The sequence below is a fragment of the Oncorhynchus mykiss genome, chromosome 12 (genome assembly GCF_013265735.2).
Source record: "Oncorhynchus mykiss isolate Arlee chromosome 12, USDA_OmykA_1.1, whole genome shotgun sequence".
In the NCBI taxonomy this organism is placed as follows: Eukaryota; Metazoa; Chordata; class Actinopteri; order Salmoniformes; family Salmonidae; genus Oncorhynchus; species Oncorhynchus mykiss.
In genome coordinates, this window is record NC_048576.1 from 37040048 (window position 1) to 37066552 (window position 26505).

Below are 26505 nucleotides of genomic sequence, written 5' to 3' on the forward strand. Positions count from 1 at the left end.
GCCTAGGAACAGTGGGTTAACTGCCTTGTTCAGAGGCAGAACGACAGATTTTTAGCTTTACATTTTGTGATACAAAAAAAAAACATATTGCACCACCAACCCAACATATTTGATTCAAAAAAAACAAATTGCACCACCAACCAACCCAACACATATATATATACCACTATTTCATAAAATAAGAAAACACCACCTCATTTCACTACTTTGGCTATAACTGAGCCGATGGTCTGGGAGGACGGGGCTTTTTAATTCAACACCTTAACCCAAGTACTTCTCTGCAGTTGCCACCACAACATCTATTCTCTGTGATTTAAGTTCCATTTCTGTGGTACATTTGATAACCATGGCAACGAATGCTAAGAAGCCAACCTTACTGAAGCACACATTCGTATCACTCTGTATTAGCCTAGGCCTACTACATTTTACATTGACATTTTAGTAATTTAGCAGACGCTCTTATCCAGAACAACTTACAAGAGCAATTAGGGTTGGCGCCCCCTTGGTTTCGTGCCGTGGGAGAGATCTTTGTGGGCTATACTCAGCCTTGTCTCAGGGTAGTAAGTTGGTGGTTTGCGGATATCCCTCTAGTGATGTGGGGACTGTGCTTTGGCAAAGTGAGTGGGGTTATATCCCGCCTGGTTGGCCCTGTACGGGGGTATCGTCGGACGGGGCCACAGTGTCTCCCGACCCTTCTGTCTCAGCCTCCAGTATCTATGCTGCAGTATTGTGTCGGGGGGCTAGGGTCAGTCTGTTATATTTGGTGTAATTATCCTGTCTTATCCGGTGTGCTGTGGGAATTTAAGTATGCTCCCTCTAATTCTCTCTCTCTTCCCTCTTCCTCCCCTCCTGGGGGACCTGAGCCATGCCTCAGGACTTCCTGGCCTGATGACTTCTTGCTGTCCCCAGTCCACCTGGTTGTGCTGCTGCTCCAGTTTCAACTGTTCTGCCTGCGGCTATAGAATCCTGATCTGTTCACCAGACGTGCTACCTTGTCCCGGACCTGCTGTTTCGACTCTCTCTCTCTACCGCACCTGCTGTCTCGAACTCTGAATGCTTGACTATGAAAAGCCAACTGACATTTACTCCTGAGGTGCTGATCTGTTGCACCCTCTACAACCACTGTGATTATTATTATTTGACCCTGCTGGTCATCTATGAACGTTTTAACATCATGGCCATGTACTGTTATAATCTCCACCCGGCACAGCCAGAAGAGGACTGGCCACCCCTCAGAGACTGGGTCCTCTCTAGGTTTCTTCCTAGGTCCCTGCCTTTCTAGGGAGTTTTTCCTAGCCATCGTGCTTCTACATCTGCATTGCTTGCTGTTTGGGGTTTTAGGCTGGGTTTCTGTATAGCACTTTGTGACATCAGCTGATGTAAAAAGGGCTTTATAAATACATTTGATTTGATTTAGGGTTAAGTGCTTTGCTCAAGGGCACATTGGCAGATTGTTTACCTAGTCGGCTCAGAGATTCGAACCAGCAACATTTTGGTTACTGGCCAAACGCTCTTTAACCGCTAGAAAGCTAGGCTACTACTCACCTTTGACCTATCCTCCTCTACTCTCTTCACTGCCTCAGCATACGACACCTTCTGTTCTACTCTGACCTCAACCTATCTCTCCCGCACCAGGCATTTCTGATCCCCAGCAACATGGGCACCCCCACAATTGACACCCACAGTTTTTTCCACCAATACTACACCTTCCTTTGTCCCATGCCCTCCTGCACACTTTTCACATCTCAGGAATCTCCCTTCTACACACTGCTGCAACATAACCATAAGCTTCCCATCTAAAACACCTTTGTGGGTTTGGCACAAAAGCTCTCACGGGATAACTGACATATCCTAACATGACTTTGCCAGGTAAAGATGTAACGGATGTGAAACGGCTAGCTTAGTTAGCGGTGCGCGTTAAATAGTGTTTCAATCAGTGACGTCACTTGCTCTGAGACCTTGAAGTAGTAGTTCCCCTTGCTCTGCAAGGGCCGTGGCTTTCGTGGAGCGATGGGTAACGATGCTTCGTGGGTGACTGTTGTTGATGTGTGCAGAGGGTCCCTGGTTTGCGCCCGGGTATGGGCGAGGGGACGGTCTAAAGTTATACTGTTACATTGGTGCCGTGACCCGGATCACTGGTTGCTGCGGAAAAGGAGGAGGTCAAAAGGGGGGTGAGTGTAACGGATGTGAAACGGCTAGCTTAGTTAGCGGTGCGCGCTAAATAGCGTTTCAATCAGTGACGTCACTTGCTCTGAGACCTTGAAGTAGTAGTTCCCCTTGCTCTGCAAGGGCCGCGGCTTTTGTGGAGCGATGGGTAACGATGCTTCGTGGGTGACTGTTGTTGATGTGTGCAGAGGGTCCCTGGTTCGCGCCCGGGTATGGGCGAGGGGACGGTCTAAAGTTATACTGTTACAAAGACTCTCTGCTTTAAAACTCAAAAGGACCAAGCTCGCCACCAGGTCTGCATCGCAACAAACAGCGAGCATCACAGACACAGAGAATCTTCCATTTCAGTTGCTCCACTTCAACACTTAATGCCACCAAAGTAATCACACCTTTCAAAGGCTCAAAGGCGCACTGCTCTGGAGAGAAAAACAAGTCACAGGTCTTGTCCCGAGACATGTGATGTTAAGCACCCGCTCCCTCTGGGCAGAAGAAACACAGAAAATCAAGTCCACTTCGAGCCACCTTCACCGATTTAACAGTGTCCAATTTCTTTTCTACCCAGCCTGAGACTACATATTGGTCAGCCAAATGTCACTCTTACTGGGCCAGAATCATCCTTTGCATGACCATCTGGTCGAGGCTCGGTCTTCACCACATCTGCCACCGCAGGTAATTCATCCTCAATCTCATCAGGTTAAATTTCTAAGCCATCAGAGACAGCACAGTGTGGTTTGTAGTACTTGGCCCATATCTTCCTCAACACACATCTTCCCTCTGCACTTTTTCTTTTTTCCTCACTGTCTATTAACCACATCTATCTGTTCATCACGCTCATGCCACACCTTCATCCGCCCTATTGTTAGCAGAACACGCACCGATGGCCTTTCAACAATACCCAAATTCTGTTCCTTCGCCCAATTTAGTAGTCTGGCAATCTCTTGCCTCTCTATGCTCACAAAACGTGACACAGTCATCAGCCAAATCTCCTCTTTGTCATCCCCAGAACGCTCACTGGGAGTCGCCACGTTCCCAGCCAAAAATCCCTGACGTTTCAAAATGGTCATCACTAGTTACCACATGCAGTTACATCATATGTGTTTTGCTGGTGGTGGGTCAGGGAAATTGCCATGTCATATCCATTCAACCAGCTCAAACATTATGGATAATATAAGAATCAAATATACTTTCTGTGAACAGTGAATGGTCTTCAAAAATCCAGTGAGATTGTAAACTTGTCCTGCCAGTGCCAACTATTTGAAATGGCAATTTTTTAAATGTCCAGAGAAAAAATACTTGATGCACAGTTTATGGGACTTAGTCTTCAATAATCAAATTGTGAACTATTTGAAATGTACGTTTTTTTCAGCAGCAATCCAGCTGGGCAAATAATTATATATTGATTGCATAAAAATACAAATAAATATCCGTTTCAATGGTAAAGAATTAAAATAATAAAACCAGAAATAACAACAACTGATTAACACATTTTGAACAAATAATAACACAGTTTTTGTTGTCTTTAATACATCAGGAAATATTAACTTATTTTAGAAGTATTAAAGTGTAGAAAGGTATTTCTTCAAGAAGATGTGTGCGTGCGTGCACTGGCTTCAGCTATAGTATGTAGTTTAGTATGAGGAATAGTACTATTCAGCAGGCACACTAATTATTACCATGTTATTACTTCTTTATTTCCTGCTGTAAAGTCAGGTGCTACCAACCTTTCTTTCCAGGACGTTACAGGCGTTATTAATCTAAATCGAATGCAGCTATGGAACTCCATATTTAGTTCCAAGACTGAAGTTGTAATTCTGTTGGAAACGAAGCACATCATTCAATTTTGGAGGCGGTGTCTCTGAGCAGACTCCTCGCAGTGTGGCTCCAGATACAGACGGCGAAATGTAGACATCTCGATAACAAGTTTATGTCTTTCAGGATATTTTGTCAACACGTATGTCAATCATTTAACGTGGGCAAGTATGACGACTTGCGTTGTCGTTGTCGGCAAGATGAACATTTTACCTGAGAAAACTTTATGGACATTCGTGTTGCAGCTTTCTTGTGTGCTGCTCACGTTGAAGGCAACCGTTACCGTTGGCTCACCTGTGTTGCTAAACCTCCCGTCAACACCTGAGACTAGTGCTGAGGTAGGTTATGCAAATTACCTGGGAAATCATGAATTATGGCAAGGACTGGCTTTCACATTTGAGTGTAATAAATTATGCTCAATTGTTTGAAGAAGGCAACGGGTATTGTACTGCCATTTACTTTCCTGTCATTACAGTTTCACCGAATACTTACCCTACTTCTTCCTCATGTCTTACTCTTATTCAAAATTCTATCATTTCTATTCCTGAGAGTTGTTTTTATTAGATGCACATTACTCTATGTGATAACTAGGCAATGTATGAGGCATGTTATCTTAACTCTGGGAGTTACTTTGATTCCCTCACTGCTTGGATAACTCTCAGCAAGGCTTCACCACGTAGCAGAGCTCAGGGTTAGTTGACCCAGTCAGACTATTATGACTTTGCACACAAAACCTAAGTTGTTCCTGACCCCAGCTTGCCTGGCTTCCCTGACCTTAACTCTCAGTAAATCTGCCCTTTGGATTCCTCCCCTGGCCTCCCCTCCAGTCCAACATTGTACCCTGTTGCCCTGGCTCTACACACCCTTAGTCCCAAACACATGACATGGGTAACATGGGATAAGAAAATGGAGGGCCACTAGTATTGTGACCAGGGCTCATTTGGATGACTGTGCAGCCTGCTTAGCACAAACACATGTATATGTTCATTATGTTTCACCACAACATGGGTCTATCTTTAGATCTGGTGCCGTTTAACATTTATTTATTTATTTTACCTTTATTTAACTAGGCAAGTCAGTTAAGAACAAATTCTGTCTTTTCAATGACAGCCTAGGAACAGTGGGTTAACTGCCTTGTTCAGGGGCAGCATGATGTTTACACAACAGGCAACCTACTACTTTATGGGTATAGGGTATATAAATCCTTTGATGATGTTCTGGGAGAGTACCTTCACCTTAGGGAAATGCATGTTGTACACCAGCCTGGCCTCCGAGCCATACGAAACATACTTTATGTATTTCTGAGCACCTCAGAATGATTAGTATGATACCTACTAATGGTCTAGTTACTATAGACAGAAAGGAAAGTAGGGAGGTTGGTCGGGGAGGATGGGTAGGCGTAATCCGCAACCATCAAGCAATCCAAAGGTTGCATGTTCGAGTCACATCAGGTCAACTGTAGAATTTTAGCTAACCCTTCACCTAACCCTTATTCTAAACTTAAGACAATTCACCTAACCTGCTACGTAAATTCACCTAACCTTTGTCGTTTTAGTTCTCCTAACCACCAACGTAAATTCTCCCCATAAATTCTCCCCTTTGTTGTTATGGCGCAACAAGCAACCTGCCCTCAAAGAAAGACGTAGAATACTATACGTAATACAAGACATATGTTAAGGTACATCATCCAATTTGTATGCTATTGTACGACCAGATAAGACATATGATACTCTAAGTCTTATAATGCGTATGATAATGTACGATCGCTATTCCATTCATAATGTAACCTAAAGTAATGTAATATCATACTAAATGGAGTGTCACAGATTTAGCTACAGAATAATACAAGTTTCCAAGAGACCATGTTGTATACACAGGAACACTCAAATCAACAAACTGTTGCCAGGCGTAGACTCCTTTAGATGAGGTTTACTTGTGGACTTATTGTCTCCATATATTGACTACATATATGCTTCTGGAATTGTAGAGTTTTGATTAATTTAGGAGTGTTAAATGTGTGATACTGGTCACTTCTCTTGTTCTGTGATACTTCCCACACAATCCAATTGACTTATTCCCCTGTCCCCTCTTGTTTTGAGTTTCTATTGTCCATGATTGCACACTTCACTGTCATGGTCATGCACTTCTGTTGAAATAAGTAATTGACAAAGAACTTTGATGTCTGAAACAACACTGAACTATATTTGAGGTTGAAGGGGTCATGAGCTTTCTGTTCCATTTGACCTATGGTTGTTCACCTTCCAGATAGTGAAAGTCAAGTGAAAGGCTCATTGTGTTGGTGTAAACTAGGAGGCAAGTGGCAACAGGAATTGTAGGCCTCTCCTGCTGGAGGAATGTTTTTTTCCACTGAGCATCCTTCCACCGGAGAAGCCTTCATCTTGTTTAAAGCACAAGAAGTGTCTAACTGGAAACAAAGCCTGTGAATTGAGGGTTTGTATTACCAACAAGTAGCTATTTTTCTGCTTCAAAACTTCTAAGGGTCTGTATTTGTGGAAGCTTGGAAAATGTCAACCTTTGGTTCTCTTACTCATAGAGACGACAAGATTGAATGGCTCCGTTTTCATTCTTTACGTCTGCATTGCGTCGTAAAATGTCGGTCCCAGTTTCATGGTTCTTTACTTCACACAACTGTCGTTCCTTTATTGGGAATTGAGCTTTTGATCAACAAAGTAGGCTACATTGTGAGCTCTTTGTGGTTTAGCCTAATTGTAGCCTTATTCCTCAATTTTCCCAGTACAGTACAGCCTATTTTCCACTTTTATAGTTTTGGTCACAAAAATTACGAAGAGTATAGTGAACAACAGAGAACTGACTCATTTGCCGGGCTGAATTTGAATTTTAGATCCATGCCCTGGCACTCTGATCTACCACTGGTCCATTGTACTTGTCTGTTGGAACTCTGTATCATCTAGCATGCTTTAGATCGAGCCTTATTCAAAACCCAAGACTACCCAGTCAATTCAACCCGTCTGGTTTTCTTTGCAATTAAAATGGTCTGTGGAGTTCCACTCTAATGCAGAGGCGCCCTCTCTAGTCTCTATCCAGCTGTGCTGGCTGGTTTCCATTAGGCATCCATTTAAGGGACCTGGGCCACGGAAGGCCCAGGGGAGTGCCGCTTATCATCACCCAGCTGCAGAAGTGGGCCTGAGTGCCACATCCCACAATGCATTCTGCTCGCTCCCAGCTGCTCATGGGAACAGCACTGGCTGGAGGCCCTTAGGGCCTAATCAATCCAATCATAGAAAAGTATGATGGGTTGTTCCCCCACCACAAACATCTCTGGCAGCGGTGTGAAACTTCTCAATGGCATCTCTGGTGTTGGCATCTGCTATAATGATTCTAAGACCACTTAGCCCTAATTTGAGTCATCCACTGCATTCACTCAGTGCTTGATGTTTCAGGTTTTTTTATGCCAGCCCAATGCTTCCCTCTCTCCCCTTCAGGCAGTCTTGACCATGATATTCTAAATCATTCAAGTGTTGGAGTCTATAAATTACTAAAATACTTTGTAGGGGAGAGTGAGGAAAGTTGAGCTGTTTTTACATTCACCATCGCTCCATCTAACATACATATTTCAGGATGTTGTGTATCCATGGAAATCCTCAAATCTACTCATTACAGTTTTGAAAACAAAGCTTGTCCCAAAAAATACATTTCACACATTTCTATACTGAATGAAATATTACCACTACCTTTTTAAAACCATGTCTCTTTATTTTCTAAACACAATTCAACATAATCATGTTTTAAGCATGTTTTAACAAACACTTTGTACTTTTGTCACACCTTTAACATAGGCCAGGCCCTGTTGTTACCTCATATCATATTTCCATTACGACCTGGGAAGAAAACACTTACATTTGCTAAACTTCCTATTGGCTCAACTTACCCCAAGGTAAACATTTTGACTATATTAGCCCACACAGCTACAATGATGCACTTTCATGCTGGCTTTAGGACCTCATATAGACCCCAACTAATGTATAGAACAATCTTAAAATGATCTACTTTGGTTAAGATACAAGCATCATGGACCTAACTTCCTTACCACTTTTTTTATATGTTCTGTTTTCCTGTATAGACTTTTCTGGAGAAGTATGGATACCTTGAGGAGGAGAGTCACCAACACAATGATACTGAGGTCAACACAGCTCTCAGGTACAACAAGGCTGGCATCTTTTAACCTACCAGAAAGAGCACTTTACAGTAATAATGGGAAATTAGGGACATTTTTAATCGAGTGTGGTCAATGATTGATTACAATGTATTGGTTGTTACAGAATATGCCATGTACATTTTTCATTGACTTTGTGTACTCACTAATTTCTCCGAATGTCAAATCTGAGAAAAAAACGTTTAGTTCTCTGGGAAAATGTCTTTGAGGTTGTGTTGACAGCTTTACCAAAAGTGTGTCCCATTCCCCAGTTGTGCTTGAGTGAAAAAGCAAGCACACGTCTGTTTTCACAGTTGCACTGTGAGTTACTGAATATTTGGAGAAGAAAAGCCTAACTCATTTAAAAGATTTATCGAAATGTATTGCATGTTTATTTTCTATCACAAAGCAAAAGCTTGGTTTCCCTAATGGGAGTAACAGTCTGCCACCAGAGCCTGGTATTTATCCAGGTGATATGACAGCTATTATTTATGCTGATATTTAAACTACACGCATTTGACACTAATGAAGAGCTAGACGATGCATTACCCCCATGCTTACCCACTTCATATGTATATGCTGTATTCTAGTCAAGGCCATCGTATTTAACTATTGCTGTACATATACTATTGTACGTATTCCTCATATATACCACACACACACACACATATATATATATATAGTGTGACGGATCAGCAAGACTGAAACACCTTAACACAGGCTGGAGGCATGAATTGAACAGACCGGAGGCAGTGGTTGTGGTTCTTCTTCTTTTGTATTGTCACTCAATGGGTTCTTTCGCCCGACAAAATAATTCCAGTACAAGGTAGCGTCCAACTGAAACAGCGTAAAAAATAATAAACCTAAACTAAGCAGCTGACCAAAAGGCCGTGGCCAAAAAGGGAACACAAAACAACAAACGGCTCCCTTCTCTTTAGACTATTGTCTACACATGCTTCCCTCTATCTATAGCCTGCCTTGTTTAACGTAGAGCCAAGGTGCATCAGATGACGCCCCTTTCTCTGAGGTAGGCAAGTCCGACATCCTCACCAGTCCCCCTGTCTGCTCCTAATCCACCTCGAGCTCATCTCCTGGCACACCTATATAGAGGGAGACACCAAGCTAATCAGTGGGCTCAGGTGTGTACTGTACTAATTGGCTTTACACTGAGTCATCCTGCTGTCATGTTGTCTTCCTCCGGCTAGTCACTGAACCCTCACAATACAGAGTCTATATTTCTTAATTTCCTTATTTTACTTTTTAGATGTGTGTATTGTTAGATATTACTGTCCTTTTAGAGCTAGGAACACAACCATTTCCTTTTAGAGCTAGGAACACAACCATTTTGCTACACCCTCAATGCTCAATATGTGTATGTGACTAATAAAATGTGATTTGAAGGTTTGATTTCAGTTGTAAAGAACACACACTACCATCATCACATGTGGATTACTGGTAAAGTGCTGTATTGATTACATAACTTCTTCCGGGTTTGCAACTTTTTGATTCTACTTGCTCTCTGGATGTGCTCTCTGGATGTGCTCTCCGATCTTTGTTTGCCGTTCACTCTTCTTTTATCATTCATCCATCTCTCCTCTGTCTGCCTCTCAGGGAGTTCCAGTGGCTCACCCACCTGCCAGTCACTGGGCGTCTGGACAGTGACACACGGCACCAGATGGCAGAGCCCAGGTGTGGGGTGAGGGATTACAGGGGCCAGCAGGCCTGGGCACAGAAGGTCAACGGCATCTTCCATGGAGGTCTGACCAAACCTAACAGTGGACAGCGTCTACGCAGGAAGCGCCATAGCCAGCTAGGTTAGTGGCCAATCCATGGACCTCCTTTAGCTGATTTGGGCTCACTTCTGGCCAACTTCAAACCAACCTCCTAGATATTACTCCTTTTTTTATTCCTTCCTTGAAGATCAAATGATTGATTGAAATGTAGTTGGCCCATACAGATGGACTTGATTATACAGGTCATATTTCAAGAATAGACTGCTATAGCAATGCCAATGTGACTTTATTGTCTAGAATGGAGAGGTCAAACATGTTGTCAGGCTAACTAATCTCATCAGCTGTACCGTGACTCGATACTGCATCCTTAATTAAATGATCATCTAATCAACTATTACCATTTATTGAGGTCATAACATTGTTGTTTGCTCAATGACTCCCAATGGCAAGCTGCCCTGTTGGTTTCCTCAATGACCAAATTCTTTTTTTAGGGGGTTATCTGTTAAGGTGAGTGAATGAGGACCCAAAAGCGAACTAACTTAAACAGAGCTTCTTTAATAACTAAACATAGGTAGGCTCAGATAGACCGGCAGATTCCGACAGGACAGGACAAGGTTACAGCAAACATGACGATAGTCTGGCTCAGGCATGAAACACAACAAACAAGAATCCGACAAGGACAGGAACAGAAACAGAGAGAGATATAGGGACCTAATCAGAGGGAAAAAGGGAACAGGTGGGAAACGGGGTGAATGGGTAGTTAGAGGAGACAAGGAACAGCTGGGGGAAAGCGGGGGAGAAAAGGTAACCTAACAACGACCAGCAGAGGGAGACAGGGTGAAGGGAAAGGACAGAGACAAGACACAACATGACAGTACATGACAGTACCCCCCCACTCACCGAGCGCCTCCTGGCGCACTCGAGGAGGAAACCTGGCGGCAACGGAGGAAATCCTCGATCAGCGCACGGTCCAGCACGTCCCGAGAGGGAACCCAACTCCTCTCCTCAGGACCGTACCCCTCCCAATCTACGAGGTACTGGTGACCACGGCCCCGAGGACGCATGTCCAAAATTCTACGGACCCTGTAGATGGGTGCGCCCTCGACAAGGATGGGGGGGGGGGGGGGGAAGACGAGCGGGGGCGCGAAGGACGGGCTTGATGCAGGAGACATGGAAGACCGGGTGGACGCGACGAAGGTATCGCGGAAGAAGAAGTCGAACTGCGACAGGATTAATGACCCGAGAAATACGGAACGGACCAATGAACCGCGGGGTCAACTTGCGAGAAGCCGTCTTAAGGGGAAGGTTCTGAGTGGAGAGCCAAACTCTCTGACCGCGACAATATCTAGGACTCTTAGTTCTACGCTTATTAGCAGCCCTCACAGTCTGCGTCCTATAACGACAAAGTGCAGACCTGACCCTCTTCCAGGTGCGCTCGCAACGTTGGACAAAAGCCTGAGCGGAGGGGACGCTGGACTCGGCGAACTGAGATGAGAACAGCGGAGGCTGGTACCCGAGGCTACTCTGAAAAGGAGATAGCCTGGTCGCAGACGAAGGAAGCGAGTTGTGGGCGTATTCTGCCCAGGGGAGCTGTTCTGACCAAGACGCAGGGTTACGAAAAGAAAGACTGCGTAAGATGCGACCAATAGTCTGATTGGCCCGTTCTGCTTGACCGTTAGACTGGGGGTGAAAGCCGGAAGAGAGACTGACGGAAGCCCCAATCAAACGGCAAAACTCCCTCCAAAATTGAGACGTGAATTGCGGACCTCTGTCCGAAACGACGTCTGACGGAAGGCCATGAATTCTGAAAACATTCTCGATGATGATTTGTGCCGTCTCTTTAGCAGAAGGAAGCTTAGCAAGGGGAATGAAATGAGCCGCCTTAGAGAACCTATCGACAACCGTAAGAATAACAGTCTTCCCCGCTGACGAAGGCAGTCCGGTGACAAAATCTAAGGCGATGTGAGACCACGGTCGAGAGGGAATAGGAAGCGGCCTGAGACGGCCGGCAGGAGGAGAGTTACCGGACTTAGTCTGCGCGCAGACCGAACAAGCAGCCACGAAACGACGCGTGTCATGCTCCCGGGTGGGCCACCAAAAACGCTGGCGAATGGAAGCAAGCGTACCCCGAACGCCAGGGTGGCCGGCTAACTTGGCAGAGTGAGCCCACTGAAGAACGGCCAGACGAGTAGGAACGGGAACGAAAAGAAGGTTCCTAGGACAAGCGCGCGGCGACGGGGTGTGAGTGAGCGCTTGTTTTACCTGCCTCTCAATTCCCCAGACAGTCAACCCGACAACACGCCCCTCAGGGAGAATCCCCTCGGGGTCAGTGGAGGCTACTGAAGAACTGAAGAGACGAGACAAAGCATCAGGCTTGGTGTTCTTAGAGCCCGGACGATAAGAAATCACGAACTCGAAACGAGCGAAAAACAGCGCCCAACGCGCCTGACGCGCATTAAGTCGTTTGGCAGAACGGATGTACTCAAGGTTCCTATGGTCAGTCCAAACGACAAAAGGAACGGTCGCCCCCTCCAACCACTGTCGCCATTCGCCTAGGGCTAACCGGATGGCGAGCAGTTCGCGGTTACCCACATCATAGTTACGTTCCGACGGCGACAGGCGATGAGAAAAATACGCGCATGGGTGGACCTTGTCGTCAGAGAGGGAGCGCTGAGAAAGGATGGCTCCCACGCCCACCTCTGACGCGTCAACCTCGACAACGAACTGTCTAGAGACGTCAGGTGTAACAAGGATAGGAGCGGATGTAAAACGATTCTTGAGGAGATCAAAAGCTCCCTGGGCGGAAACGGACCACTTAAAGCACGTCTTGACAGAAGTAAGGGCTGTGAGAGGAGCTGCCACCTGACCGAAATTACGGATGAAACGACGATAGAAGTTCGCGAAGCCGAGAAAGCGCTGCAGCTCGACGCGTGACTTAGGGACGGGCCAATCAATGACAGCTTGGACCTTAGCGGGATCCATCTTAATGCCTTCAGCGGAAATAACAGAACCGAGAAATGTGACGGAGGAGGCATGAAAAGTGCACTTCTCAGCCTTCACAAAAAGACAATTCTCTAAAAGGCGCTGGAGGACACGTCGAACGTGCTGAACATGAATCTGGAGTGACGGTGAAAAAATCAGGATATCGTCAAGGTAAACGAAAACAAAGATGTTCAGCATGTCTCTCAGGACATCATTGACTAATGCCTGAAAGACAGCTGGAGCGTTAGCGAGGCCGAAAGGAAGAACCCGGTATTCAAAGTGCCCTAACGGAGTGTTAAACGCCGTCTTCCACTCGTCCCCCTCCCTAATGCGCACGAGATGGTAAGCGTTACGAAGGTCCAACTTAGTGAAAAACCTGGCTCCCTGCAGGATCTCGAAGGCTGAAGACATAAGAGGAAGCGGATAACGATTCTTCACTGTTATGTCATTCAGCCCTCGATAATCTATGCAGGGGCGCAGAGACCCGTCCTTCTTCTTGACAAAAAAAAACCCCGCTCCGGCGGGAGAGGAGGAGGGGACTATGGTACCGGCGTCAAGAGCTACAGACAAATAATCTTCGAGAGCCTTACGTTCGGGAGCCGACAGAGAGTATAGTCTACCCCGGGGGGGGGTGGTTCCCGGAAGGAGATCAATACTACAATCATACGACCGGTGTGGAGGAAGAGAGGTGGCCCTGGACCGACTGAACACCGTGCGCAGATCGTGATATTCCTCCGGCACCCCTGTCAAATCACCAGGCTCCTCCTGTGAAGAAGAGACAGAGGAAACAGGAGGGATAGCAGACATTAAACATTTCACATGACAAGAGACGTTCCAGGAGAGGATAGAATTACTAGACCAATTAATGGAAGGATTATGACAAACTAGCCAGGGATGGCCCAAAACAACAGGTGTAAAAGGTGAACGAAAAATTAAAAAAGAAATGGTTTCACTATGATTACCAGAAACAGTGAGGGTTAAAGGTAGCGTCTCACGCTGAATCCTGGGGAGAGGACTACCATCCAGGGCGAACAAGGCCGTGGGCTCCTTTAACTGTCTGAGAGGAATGTCATGTTCCCGAGCCCAGGTCTCGTCCATAAAACAGCCCTCCGCCCCAGAGTCTATTAAGGCACTGCAGGAAGCTGACGAACCGGTCCAGCGTAGATGGACCGACAAGGTAGTGCAGGATCTTGAAGGAGAGACAGGAGTAGTAGCGCTCACCAGTAGCCCTCCGCTTACTGACGAGCTCTGGCCTTTTACTGGACATGAAGTGACAAAATGACCAGCGGAACCGCAATAGAGACAGAGGCGGTTGGTGATTCTCCGTTCCCTCTCCTTAGTCGAGATGCGGATACCTCCCAGCTGCATGGGCTCAGCACCCGAGCCGGCAGAGGAAGATGGTAGTGATGCGGAGAGGGAGGCGACGGAGAGCGCGAGCTCCTTTCCACGAGCTCGGTGACGAAGATCAACCCGTCGCTCAATGCGAATAGCGAGTTCAATCAAGGAATCCACGCTGGAAGGAACCTCCCGGGAGAGAATCTCATCCTTTACCTCTGCGCGGAAACCCTCCAGAAGACGAGCGAGCAAGGCCGGCTCGTTCCAGCCACTGGAGACAGCAAGAGTGCGAAACTCAATAGAGTAGTCTGTTATGGATCGATTGCCTTGACATAGGGAAGACAGGGCCCTGGAAGCCTCCTCCCCAAAAACAGATCGATCAAAAACCTGTATCATCTCCTCCTTAAAGTCCTGATACTGGTTAGTACACTCAGCCCTTGCCTCCCAGATTGCCGTGCCCCACTCACGAGCCCGTCCAATAAGGAGAGATATGACGTAGGCGACACGAGCAGTGCTCCTGGAGTAAGTGTTGGGCTGGAGAGAAAACACAATATCACACTGGGTGAGGAACGAGCGGCATTCAGTGGGCTCCCCAGAGTAACACGGCGGGTTATTGATTCTGGGCTCCGGAGATTCGAAAGCCCTGGAAGTGGCCGGTGGATCGAGGCGGAGATGGTGAACCTGTTCTGTGAGGTTGGAGACTTGGGTGGCCAGGGTCTCAACGGCATGTCGAGCAGCAGACACTTCCTGCTCGTGTCTGCCTAGCATCGCTCCCTGGATCCCGACGGCTGAGTGGAGAGGATCCGAAGTCGCTGGGTCCATTCTTGGTCGGATTCTTCTGTTAAGGTGAGTGAATGAGGACCCAAAAGCGAACTAACTTAAACAGAGCTTCTTTAATAACTAAACATAGGTAGGCTCAGATAGACCGGCAGATTCCGACAGGACAGGACAAGGTTACAGCAAACATGACGATAGTCTGGCTCAGGCATGAAACACAACAAACAAGAATCCGACAAGGACAGGAACAGAAACAGAGAGAGATATAGGGACCTAATCAGAGGGAAAAAGGGAACAGGTGGGAAACGGGGTGAATGGGTAGTTAGAGGAGACAAGGAACAGCTGGGGGAAAGCGGGGGAGAAAAGGTAACCTAACAACGACCAGCAGAGGGAGACAGGGTGAAGGGAAAGGACAGAGACAAGACACAACATGACAGTACATGACATTATCAACTGTTAGGCAGGGAGTCTCAAATCCCAGGCTGATTTTCCTTGAATCAGTCCCAAAATGGGCTTTGAGAGCTCCACTGAAGGACTCTGTAGTGGCAGTCAACATCCATGGCCATGTGCTTTCTGTGGTTGATCTCTGTTAGGGAGTTCACTACAAACTGTAAATCAGTGGGGGGGGGGGGATCATGCCATTTTTTTTCTTATGAACATGGCCTTATTTCTATTACAGCATATTGGATGACTGTCATTCATATTCCATTCAACCAGCTCAATGTAACATCCATAGGTTTAGGCTACTACATGATGCTACAATTCTCCCTGTACCCATCATGAGGTTGAATGAAAGTTTACAACGTAGTTGCACAGGTTGAGAGGATTTTGAGTAATCAAGGTGACAGACAGTGACACATTTAATAACGCCTTGCACACATCTTGACAGCATCTAGATGATGTAATCATTAGTCCAACAGTTGCAAACAAGAGTTTCTATTGGAAAAATGTACATATGTTTATCCCCATTTCGTTCCGTTTTCTTCCGTTTAAGAAATGTTTTTCAACAGAATTGGCACAATGAATACACGCATACAAACACAGTTCACTTTCATACCAGCCACATACAACGGCTCCTTGTATATATTATTCCTTCTGGTATCTATCTACGCGCTCTCCTCTCTCCTTTTCCCTTGTGGACTTCAGTGCACAACACATCAGCTATCTGTGAACAGGTGGAAAAAACCTTTAAGCCAAACCTTCATATCGCTAACCACACACAGCCTACTGTACATCATTGTCACATCATAGTCAACATAGCTACTAGAACTAATGCATTAGTAAACCCGCTACAATCATGCAGTACAGTGTACAGCAAGCAGTTTAGCAGTTACACCAGCAGGCCCTGGTGGCAATACATTTATAAAACCTAAAGCTTACCTTAACTTGGAATAGTTCCAGTGTTGGATAGCCATAGCCAGCTAGCTAACATAGCATCTCTCTCTGTTTGAACCAGGTGTTTGAGTAGGGTAAACTAGCTAATGTAGCTGCATTCGATGCTAGCTAAGTAAATGAAATTTTAAAAAGTATATACTACAAAATATAGCTAGCTCTCTCTTTCTCTCATTCTCTCTCTCTCTCTCTCTCTCGCTTCTCCTTAATTTTGGAAGAAATTAATTTGTTCAAAACTGTTCTATTGTCTTTCTCTCTCTTTGAGTAAACTACTCACCACATTTTATGCACTGCAGTGCTAGCTAGCTGTAGCTTATGCTTTTAATGTTTTTTTTTAATTATTTAACAAGGAAAGTCAGTTAAGAACAAATTCTTATTTACAATGACAGCCTACCCTGACCAAACCCTAACCCGGACAACGTGGGCCAATTGTGCGCCGCCCTATTGGACCCCCAATCATGGCCGGACGTGATACAGTCTGGAATCTAACCAGGGTCTGTAGTGGCGCCTCTAACACTAAGATGCAGAGCCTTAGACCGCTGCGCCACTCGGAAGCTAGATTAATTCTCTGATACTTTGATTGGGTGGACAACATGTCAGTTCATGCTGCAAGAGCTCTGATAGGTTGGAGGACGTCTGAAATTGGTCATAATTTCTGTGTAAATCTATGGAAGGGGGTGAGAACCATGAGCCTCCAAGATTTTGTATTGAAGTCAATGTACCCAGAGGAGGACAGAAGCTAGCTGTCCTCTGGCCATGCCATGGTGCTACCCTACAGAGTGTTGTTAAGGCTACTGTTGCCCTTCATGGAAAAACAGTGTTTTATTCAATTATTTTGTGACGTGAATATATTTAGCATAGTTTTATCTTTAATTTCACCTTTATTTAACCAGGTAGGCAAGTTGAGAACAAGTTCTCATTTACAATTGCGACCTGGTCAAGATAAAGCAAAGCAGTTCGACACATACAACAACAGAGTTACACATGGAGTAAAACAAACATGCAGTCAATAATACAGTAGAAAAATAAGTCTATATACAATGTGAGCAAGTGAGTTGAGATAAGGGAGGTAAAGTAAAAAAAGGCCATGGTGGCGAAGTAAATACAATATAGCAAGTAAAACACTGGAATGGTTGATTTGCAGTGGAAGAATGTGCAAAGTAGAGATAGAAATAATGGGGTGCAAAGGAGCTAAATAAATAACTAAAGTAGGGAAAGCGGTAGTTGTTTGAGCTACATTTTAGATGGGCTATGTACAGGTGCAGTAATCTGTGAGTTGCTCTGACAGCTGGTGCTTAAAGCTAGTGAGGGAGATAAGTGTTTCCAGTTTTAGAGATTTTTGAACTTCGTTCCAGTCATTGGCAGCAGAGAACTGGAAGGAGAGGCGGCCAAAGGAAGAATTGGTTTTGGGGGTGACCATAGAGATATACCTGCTGGAGCGCGTGCTACAGGTGGGTGCTGCTATGGTGACCAGCAAGCTGAGATAAGGGGGGGCTTTACCTAGCAGGGTCTTGTAGATGACCTGGAGCCAGTGGGTTTGGCGACGAGTATGAAGCGAGGGCCAGCCAACGAGAGCATACAGGTCGCAGTGGTGGGTAGTATTGTAACGCTTGTCGTCTGGGGAAGGAGAGGAGGACCAAGGTGCAGCGTGGTAAGTGTTCATATTTTAAATATTTTAATGAGCACTGAAAACAAAACAATAAACAACCAACGAACAGTCCTGTAAGGTACAACACTATACAGAAAATAACCACCCAACAAAGCATCCTTTGTTGCGAAATACCCTACTCATGCTGCCAAACATACCCTTGTAAAACTGACCATCCTACCAATCCTCGACTTCGGCGATGTCATTTACAATTCTTCCTTTGGCTATTTTGTAAATGACATCGCCGAAGTCGAGGATGGTCAGTTTTACAAGGGTATGTTTGGCAGCATGAGTAGGGTATTTCGCAACAAAGGATGCTTTGTTGCGAAATAGGAAGCCAATTCTAGATTTAACTTCTTTTTTTTTTTGCCTACTCAATAAATTGGATACAGTCTTAGTTCCTTTGTTTTGTCTTTTGTTTTAGTATGGTCAGGGCGTGAGTTGCAAAGGATGCTTTGTGCATCGCCCCACGGACCTCCCGGTCGCTGCCGGTTACGACAGGGACTCTGATGGCACAGCTGGCGCTGCAGTACAGCGCCCTTAACCACTGCGCCACCCGGGAGGCCCTAGATTTAACTTTGGATTGGATATGTTTGATGTGAGTCTGGAAGGGTCTGGAAGAAGAGTTTACAGTCTAACCAGACACCAGACACCTAGTCAGAGCCGTCCAGAGTAGTGATGTTGGACAGGCGGGCAGGTGCAGGCAGCGATTGGTTGAAGAGCATGCATTTAGTTTTACTTGTATTTAAGAGCAATTGAAGGCCACGGAAGGAGAGTTGTATGGCATTGAAGCTCACCTGGAGGGTTGTTAACACAGTGTCCAAAGAAGGGCCAGAAGTAAACAGAATGGTGTCGTCTGCGTAGAGGTGGATCAGAGACTCACCAGCAGCAAGAGCGACATCATTGATGTATACAGAGAAGAGAGTCGGTCCAAGAATTGAACCCTGTGGCACCCCCATAGAGACTGCCAGAGGCCCGGACAACAGACCCTCCAATATGACACACTGAACTCTAACAGAGAAGTAGTTGGTGAACCAGGCGAGGCAATCATTTGAGAAACCAAAGCTGTCGAGTCTGCCGATGAGGATATGGTGATTGACAGAGTCGAAAGCCTTGGCCAGGTCAATGAATACGGCTGCACAGTAATGTTTCTTATCGATGGCGGTTAAGATATCGTTTAGGACCTTGAGCGTGGCTGAGGTGCACCCATGACCAGCTCTGAAACCAGATTGCATAGCGGAGAAGGGGCGGTGGGATTCGAAATGGTCGGTAATTGACTTGTTGACTTGGCTTTCGAAGACCTTAGAAAGGCAGGGTAGGATAGATATAGGTCTGTAGCAGTTTGGGTCAAGAGTGTCCCCCCCCTTTGAAGAGGGGGATGACCGCAGCTGCTTTCCAGTCTTTGGGAATCTCAGACGACACGAAAGAGAGTTTGAACAGGCTAGTAATAGGGGTGGCAACAATTTCGGGCAGATCATTTTAGAAAGAAAGGATCCAGATTGTTTAGCCCGGCTGATTTGTAGGGGTCCAGATTTTGCAGCTCTTTCAGAACATCAGCTGACTGGATTTGGGAGAAGGAGAAATGGGTAAGGGTTGGGCGAGTTGCTGTGGGGGGTGCAGTGCTGTTGAAGCATGGCCAGCTGTAGAAAAATGCTTATTGAAATTCTCAATTATAGTGGATTTATCGGTGGTGACAGTGCTTCCTATCGTCAGTGCAGTGGGCAGCTGGGAGGAGGTGTTCTTATTCTCTATGGACTTTACAGTGTCCCAGAATTTTTTGGAGTTTGTGTTGCAGCAAATGTCTGCTTGAAAAAGCTATCTATCTAAAATGGATAGCTTTTTCAATGTTTCACTATTTTATTTTTGTGAAATTCACTCATGAGGATGGTCCTCCCCTTCCTCCTCTGAGGAGGCTCCACTGCTGTAAATCAGAGCCAGCATAGTACAGATGTAGGATCATAATTTGAGCCAGTTTGCTACAGCAGGAAAATAATCCAGCAGTGACAGGACATGTTAATTATTATGTGGATATAATTAATGGACATTTTTGTAGTGTTTGATTCATTTACAAGTCTGAAAGTTCAAGTTCAATTTATAAACTTTAGAAGCCTTTTTAAACCTCAAATACACTACAAGTTTGAGATTTCCTGCATTGCAGGAATGTTCTGCAACAGGGTAAAAAAAATAATGTCCTACATCTGTGTGTAGGCTATCTACACACACTGCCATTGAAATATCTTCAGGGAATTCTCCAATCTCTACTTGTGTGTGGGAAGCACACACATCCTATTTCATCTTAAAGGAGCTCCCTAGTCCCTTTTAGTCTGTGGGAACCACTGCCTAAATTATTAAGATATACAACAGTCTTTTCAATGTTCCAAGGGCCATATGGAGACTGCCCAACACATCTCCACTGTGTGATAGATAGGCCTACATGCTCAGTGGTAAATGGAGCTGTTTTGGGGTATTCGGGTGCTGATGTTTGTGGTCTGGATGGAGAAAAGTATGTAATTCCACACAGCCCCTGAAGTGATTGGATAATACTATAAGAATGCAGACGCAGGCGTCGTACTGCCCACTTTTCCAGCTGCAAGTTTGTACCTGACAGCTGCCACCTGCTCCCTGTGCAAAGACGCTGGGGGAGAGTCCATGGAAGGACGGCTCAGGATCCTCTGGAGCAATCCTATTTCAGAGAAATCCCATCAATATGGGTTACACACACGGACAGGATATTGAAGGACAGTTTCTGCAAAGAGGCAGATTTAGTCCCAAATGAAACTTTACAGAATTTTAAGTGGAAGAACATGGCATTCTTTCAAATGTAAGTGAGGTACAGGAGAATAGTTATAGGCATCTGTCCATCTACAGTACAGTAGTGAAGGCAGCCAGCAGAAGTCAAGGCAGGGGCTGGCTCTTACTGGCTCGTTGGTCGAGTACCAGAGAGACGCAAACGATTACACCAACAGCTCATCTAGTCTCACCAATGAGGCTTGCTGGAACAGTCTTAGCTCATCTAGTCTCACCAATGAGGCATGCTGGAACAGTCTTAGCTCATCTAGTCTTACCAATGAGGCATGCTGGAACAGTCTTAGCTCATCTCGTATTACCAATGAGGCATGCTGGAACAGTCTTAGCTCATCTCGTATTACCAACGAGGCATGCTGGAACAGTCTTAGCTCATCTAGTCTTACCAACGAGGCATGCTGGAACACACTGTAAACATTGAGATCTGAGAGGTTTTTTTAGTGTCCTGTGGAGTTGTTCTCAATACATTTTCTTTCAAGGAGTGCTAGCAAAAAGGTTCAACCTTGTAGCGTTTTCTTCTCTATGCGATTTCACACATGCTCTTGAAATGTGTTCGTCACACTTTGGCTCTAAGCTCGTACAGGTGAAGAAGACCATCTCTTCCCACTGGTCTGTGCCTCTGTTAAAAACCAGCGTTTATCCAGACACGTGTGAGGTGGCTTATTGAGGAATAATCTGCTGCAGTCAATTGACAAGGTTATTTTTATTGCAAAGATGCATGGAGTTGTTTTGACACTAAAATACTTGATTTATTGCCTTAGACAAGCACTCCTACCAATCCTACACAGCAAGAGCTCTTCTGAATTAGTTGATAACATTTTTTAAAGTTGTGTCACTGCTGTAACCACAAGTAATGTAATAAACATTACTCTCTCTGCACTTCGCCAAAGGATTCACCCTTATTGTTCAAAAAGAAACACTCACATCCCTGTTACTGTGATTTGCAAACGTCCCTCTCTCTCTTCTCTTTCCCTCTCCCTCTTTCTATCTCTCTCTGTCTCCTTCTCCCTCCCCCTTATACTCCTCTCTCCCAGCTGCATGAATGACAATCTCAATCTTACCCAGCACAACAGTGCTCCCAAAAGTGGGTGCTAGTGACTCATTTACCATAACTACTATTTTTCAACGTTCAAATAATATCTCACTTCTTGGTCATGAGTCCCCCTTGCTCCTCTATATTCATCAGTCCACTATCTCATCTCCCTGCAGGTGAGAGGTGGCACAAGCGTCACCTGACCTACCAGGTGGTGAACTGGCCTGGCCACCTCCCTCGGGGTCAGGTGGCCCTAGCCGTACGCACCGCTTTCCAGCTATGGAGTAACGTTTCGGCCCTGGCCTTCAGAGAGGTCACCCAGGGGTCAGCTGACATCCGGCTGGCCTTCTACGAGGGGGACCACAACGACGGCATGGGCAACGCCTTTGATGGTCCAGGTGGGGAGCAGAGCAGTATCACTTTTAGTAGTGGTTTGACATTTTGACTGATTCCTGTCAGTTCATAGTTTACCTAAAGGAAGGGAGAATGCATTTTCAAACAGGGCAATTTCCAAAGATCAATTGGGTTCAGCTGTGAAAGATCTCGCCCCAGCTGTCACAATGTTCACATGCTTACAGATCCCTCTTGCCTGGTCTGATAACAGCCACTAGCATCTACCGCTTTAGTGTTTCCAGATTCTTAACGGACCAGATAATCATAAGAAACATGTTGATGGTTCCACCTAGCCTGAAAATGAGAGTCGAGAAGCTTCTACCATATTTCTTATACCTGCCTGGCTCCTTCAGATTTGCACAGTTTGAAGGGGTATGGCAAGGGGTTGTTTTGGGAAGCTTCTCTTCCACCCCTGAACCCTCTGTATGTTTTTGTTTTTACCCCCAGGAGGCGCCCTAGCACATGCCTTCTTCCCATGCCGAGGGGAGGCCCACTTTGACATGGCAGAGCGCTGGACACTGAACGGCTACAAGGGCCACAACCTGTTCATGGTCATTGCCCATGAGGTGGGCCACACGCTGGGCTTGGAGCACTCTCCTGTGCGCCACGCTCTCATGTCCCCCTACTACAAGAAGCTGGGGAAAGCCACGGTGCTGAGCTGGGATGACATCACTGCTGTACAGCAGCTCTATGGTGTGTAGGCCTACTCCACTCTGAGAGAGGAACATTAAAGTTATTTGAAATTCAATTTGAATTTGAACATTATTTTTAACCAGTCACTTTACATGACAACTACTGCTATACAAAGAAAATGGCCCTAGTCCAAAGCAAAGTTACACTTGAAGTGGAAGAAGAAAACTTGCGGAATAGGAGCGAGAACGTATGGAGGTAATAGTCAGTGGTCAGGTAGAGGAGGGAACAAGGTTATACGAGGGTGACGAGATGATGATATAATGACATTGAGACCTCACGCTGAACTTAGTCCACAGATCTGACTAGAGATTGGATCAGCATCCGTTTCTTTAACCTATCACCATCTGCTGTACTCTCATTCACCATGACATCATAGTGTCCGACAGTCCCGACCACCCTGTGATATATGAAGCATCAACTGAGAAAGCTAAAGGAGGGAATCTTTTCATATTAAATGTGTATCTTAAGCTGGTGCATTCATTACAGGGAATCACACACGGTAGCATAGGCTACTGTTTAAATGTACATTTTTCCATCCAACCGCTCTAATGCTGTACCCAGAGGGATGTCCAAAGATCACTATATCCCAGAGCCAGACTTCCGGCAGCCGGAGACAGTGTTGATCAGTGTTTTTTCCCATCCTCTCAAGGTCACACCAAAGTAAACAAGCAACTTCCTCGCACATCAACGTTTCCATTTAGACAGTATAACAGGGAGACAAACTATCTCCCCATGTTTTGTCTTGCTCTCTTTTGGGATGCAGATTTTATCAGACCTTTACACAAATGTTTGCTCAACGTTTTCCAAACAGAACGGGTGGGCAACATCTGGAGACAAATCAAAGGAGACGTGTCTGCGAGTCAGTGGCATTGTAAAATCATTTGGCTCTCTTTACTTCTCTTGGCATTGGAATACAGTACATTTAAAGTCAGCTCAACTGTCAGTATCTCAGCACTCAGTCATCTGTGATGTATTGGGTTTTCCATTCTGCAATGTTATGGCGTGCCAAATCTGACAATTAGTGTCTTTTGTGTATGTAACCTCTCAAACTTGCTGTGAAACAGGCATATAGGTCTTATCTGCACCCACTAGGCAAAAACTGGTTGAATCAACATTGTTTCTACGTCATTTCAACCCAAAAATGTAATGTGATGACGGTGAATCAACGTGGGGAAATGATTTGATTTGAAGAAAAAGTCATCAACATAAGGGAATTTGGTCATTTTTTACCCAGCTTTTAGCCTACATCCAATGACATGGTGACATTTTATGTTGATTTCACGTTGAATTCACATTAGTTGACAACATAACCAATGTAAATCATGAACTGACATCTGTGCCCAGTGGATACTTGTCCGTAGCAGAAAGCTTTAATGGTACTCCACTTGTAAAGGTGCAGTCAGAAATACATCAATCAGTCAAGCTTTTTGCAGATGCACCTGGTCTATTGTAGTAACATAGAAGAATATGCATGTATATTACGTATAGTCAGAAAAGCTTGTACATTACTGAAGCTACTGTTCTTTTTGTCATTGAATGTTCTCTATAGGGAAGCCAGAGAGCGGTCAGGTAATCCAGTTGCCTGGTCAGGTGTTCAGCTCTGCTCTACGGGACTGGGAGCTGTCTGAAGGTGGTACTTGGAAGCCTGATTCCACCCCACCTCCATACTGCAGGGGATTCTTTGATGCTCTCACCATGGGTAGGACTTGATTGGTGGTCACTATCTGATCATGCTAGAAAGGCACAAAGAAAATAGGCCCCATTGAAATGAATGGCTCTTTGTCACCAGACTGGAAGTTGTACTTACCTAGCATATATTTGAGGCTAGAAGCAAGTTTTGGATAAGATTTGAGGTTTCGAACAAGACAAATATGACAAGTAAACAGCACCATCTGGTGGATTTTCACCTATGATTGTTTTGGGACACAAGGTAATCAATCTCTTTGCAAATTACATGAACAGTAGGTTGAGAATTCTTCATTGACTTCTGAAGATGGTGATATACTCTGATTCCTGAAAATAATTCATTTTATATTACCTGGCAGACCAAGATGGTACCAGCCTAGTATTCCGTGGGGGGCTGTTCTGGACTGTGTCTCCTGGAGGCAAAACCAGCTCCCCTCTACCTCTGCAGAACCGCTGGCCAGGACTACCCCTCGCCATTGAGGCAGCTGCTTACTCTCAAATGGACAATAAGTTCTACTTTTTCAAAGGTAGTGTGAAAATGAAGACACAAGTTACCCAGCAATAAACCTACCTGAAATGATTTGTTCTTGTTATAGTAACAACTGTCCTGTATCATAGTCGAGGTTATAGTTCAGGTAGATTATCGCAGAAATGTTTCACACAGACTGCTTTTTCAGTTTGTGTCCTCATATATGTGTTGCTGCATTGTAATTTCACATCTCACACGACCAGCACCTTCCTCCTTGCGTCTCTTCCCCCAGGTAGGCGAGTGTGGCGTTACTCCAGCAGTGGTGTGGACCCGGGCTTCCCCCTGAGGAGCAGTGAGCTGGGCCTCCCTGGACACCCTGACCAGGCCTTCTACTACCCCCGCCTGGGACACCTGGTGGTGTTCAAGGGCCAGCTCTACTTTGTGCTCAACCTGGGGACCCTGAGGCCCGAGCCATACTACCCCCGCAGTCTGGACGACTGGAGGGGTGTCCCCCGGGGGACCAATGGAGCCGTCAGCCACCCTGATGGACAAGTGTACTTCTTCAAGGAGCGGCACTACTGGAGATTTGATCCAGAGAAAGTGCAGGTGACTGGAGAGGGGATGTGGGACACAGAGCTGGAGTGGGCAGGCTGTTTGGGAACTCACCACAGAGGCAATAATATACTGTGACCACAAGAGGGTGCTAACTAACTGATTAAAGTGGTTGGCGAAGGTAATGTGCAATGGATATACTCAGACTAAGCAATGACAGAGCTCATATTTTTTATGTTCATACATTATTATTAAATAAGTATTCCTAATCCTATTTCATCCAGTGAACCAATGATTTTGTTTGTAATGTGTTTGTTTTGTTTTAGACAGTATTAAGATTGGCTATGCCATACAGACTATCTGTGAGTTATATGTGGCATGTGTCATTGTTGCACAAATAAATTATGTTTGTATGTTTTCTCTCAGACAAGTTGTTGTTGTTGGAGATGAAGTCTCTGGACTCTTTAGTAGACTATTGCATTCATAAAGACCTTTTCTATAATTATTTCATAAAATACCACATATGGCACTGTTTTTGCATTTGTGGCAATTCCTTGATGTGCTGATGATGTGACAAAGGGACTGTTACAGGGACCTCCTCTTCATTAAAATGATTCTTAAATTCTGATCATGTGAGATCAAAAGATAGTTAGTTTAGTTGTAAGTAAGCTGCTATGTAACAATGTCTAACGCACTCTTGCATGTAGGCAACTAGCTCTCCCGGTGACATATCAGAGCCAAAGAGCTATTGATGAATACTAGTTGTTTTCTTCAGATTAATTGCTACTTTTTACACTTTTTGGCCAATGAAATCGATATGATTTGCATCACCATTTGATTTGAACCTGTGAATTTATG

At 45.2% G+C, this 26505-nt stretch overlaps 1 protein-coding gene across 1 annotated transcript; it reads left to right on the forward strand.

Annotated features, from left to right (window-relative positions):
- The first annotated feature begins 3792 nt into the window (after positions 1-3792).
- LOC110537535 (matrix metalloproteinase-28) lies at positions 3793-26077 on the forward strand. The gene is made up of 8 exons (XM_021623647.2): positions 3793-4313; positions 8078-8154; positions 9761-9963; positions 22031-22252; positions 22695-22940; positions 24490-24639; positions 24986-25153; positions 25388-26077. Exons 1-8 carry the CDS (start codon positions 4146-4148, stop codon positions 25783-25785), a joined length of 1632 nt encoding a protein of 543 aa, XP_021479322.2. The 5' UTR covers positions 3793-4145; the 3' UTR covers positions 25786-26077.
- The last annotated feature ends 428 nt before the right edge of the window (positions 26078-26505 follow it).

Bases quoted from the DNA above. Each gene is read 5' to 3' on its own strand.
- LOC110537535 (XM_021623647.2), top strand. From the start codon at position 4,146: ATGACGACTTGCGTTGTCGTTGTCGGCAAGATGAACATTTTACCTGAG. The intron at 4,314-8,077 runs GTAGGTTATGCA...TTTCCTGTATAG, and splicing joins CACCTGAGACTAGTGCTGAG to ACTTTTCTGGAGAAGTATGG. The intron at 22,253-22,694 runs GTGGGGAGCAGA...TTTTACCCCCAG, and splicing joins CAACGCCTTTGATGGTCCAG to GAGGCGCCCTAGCACATGCC.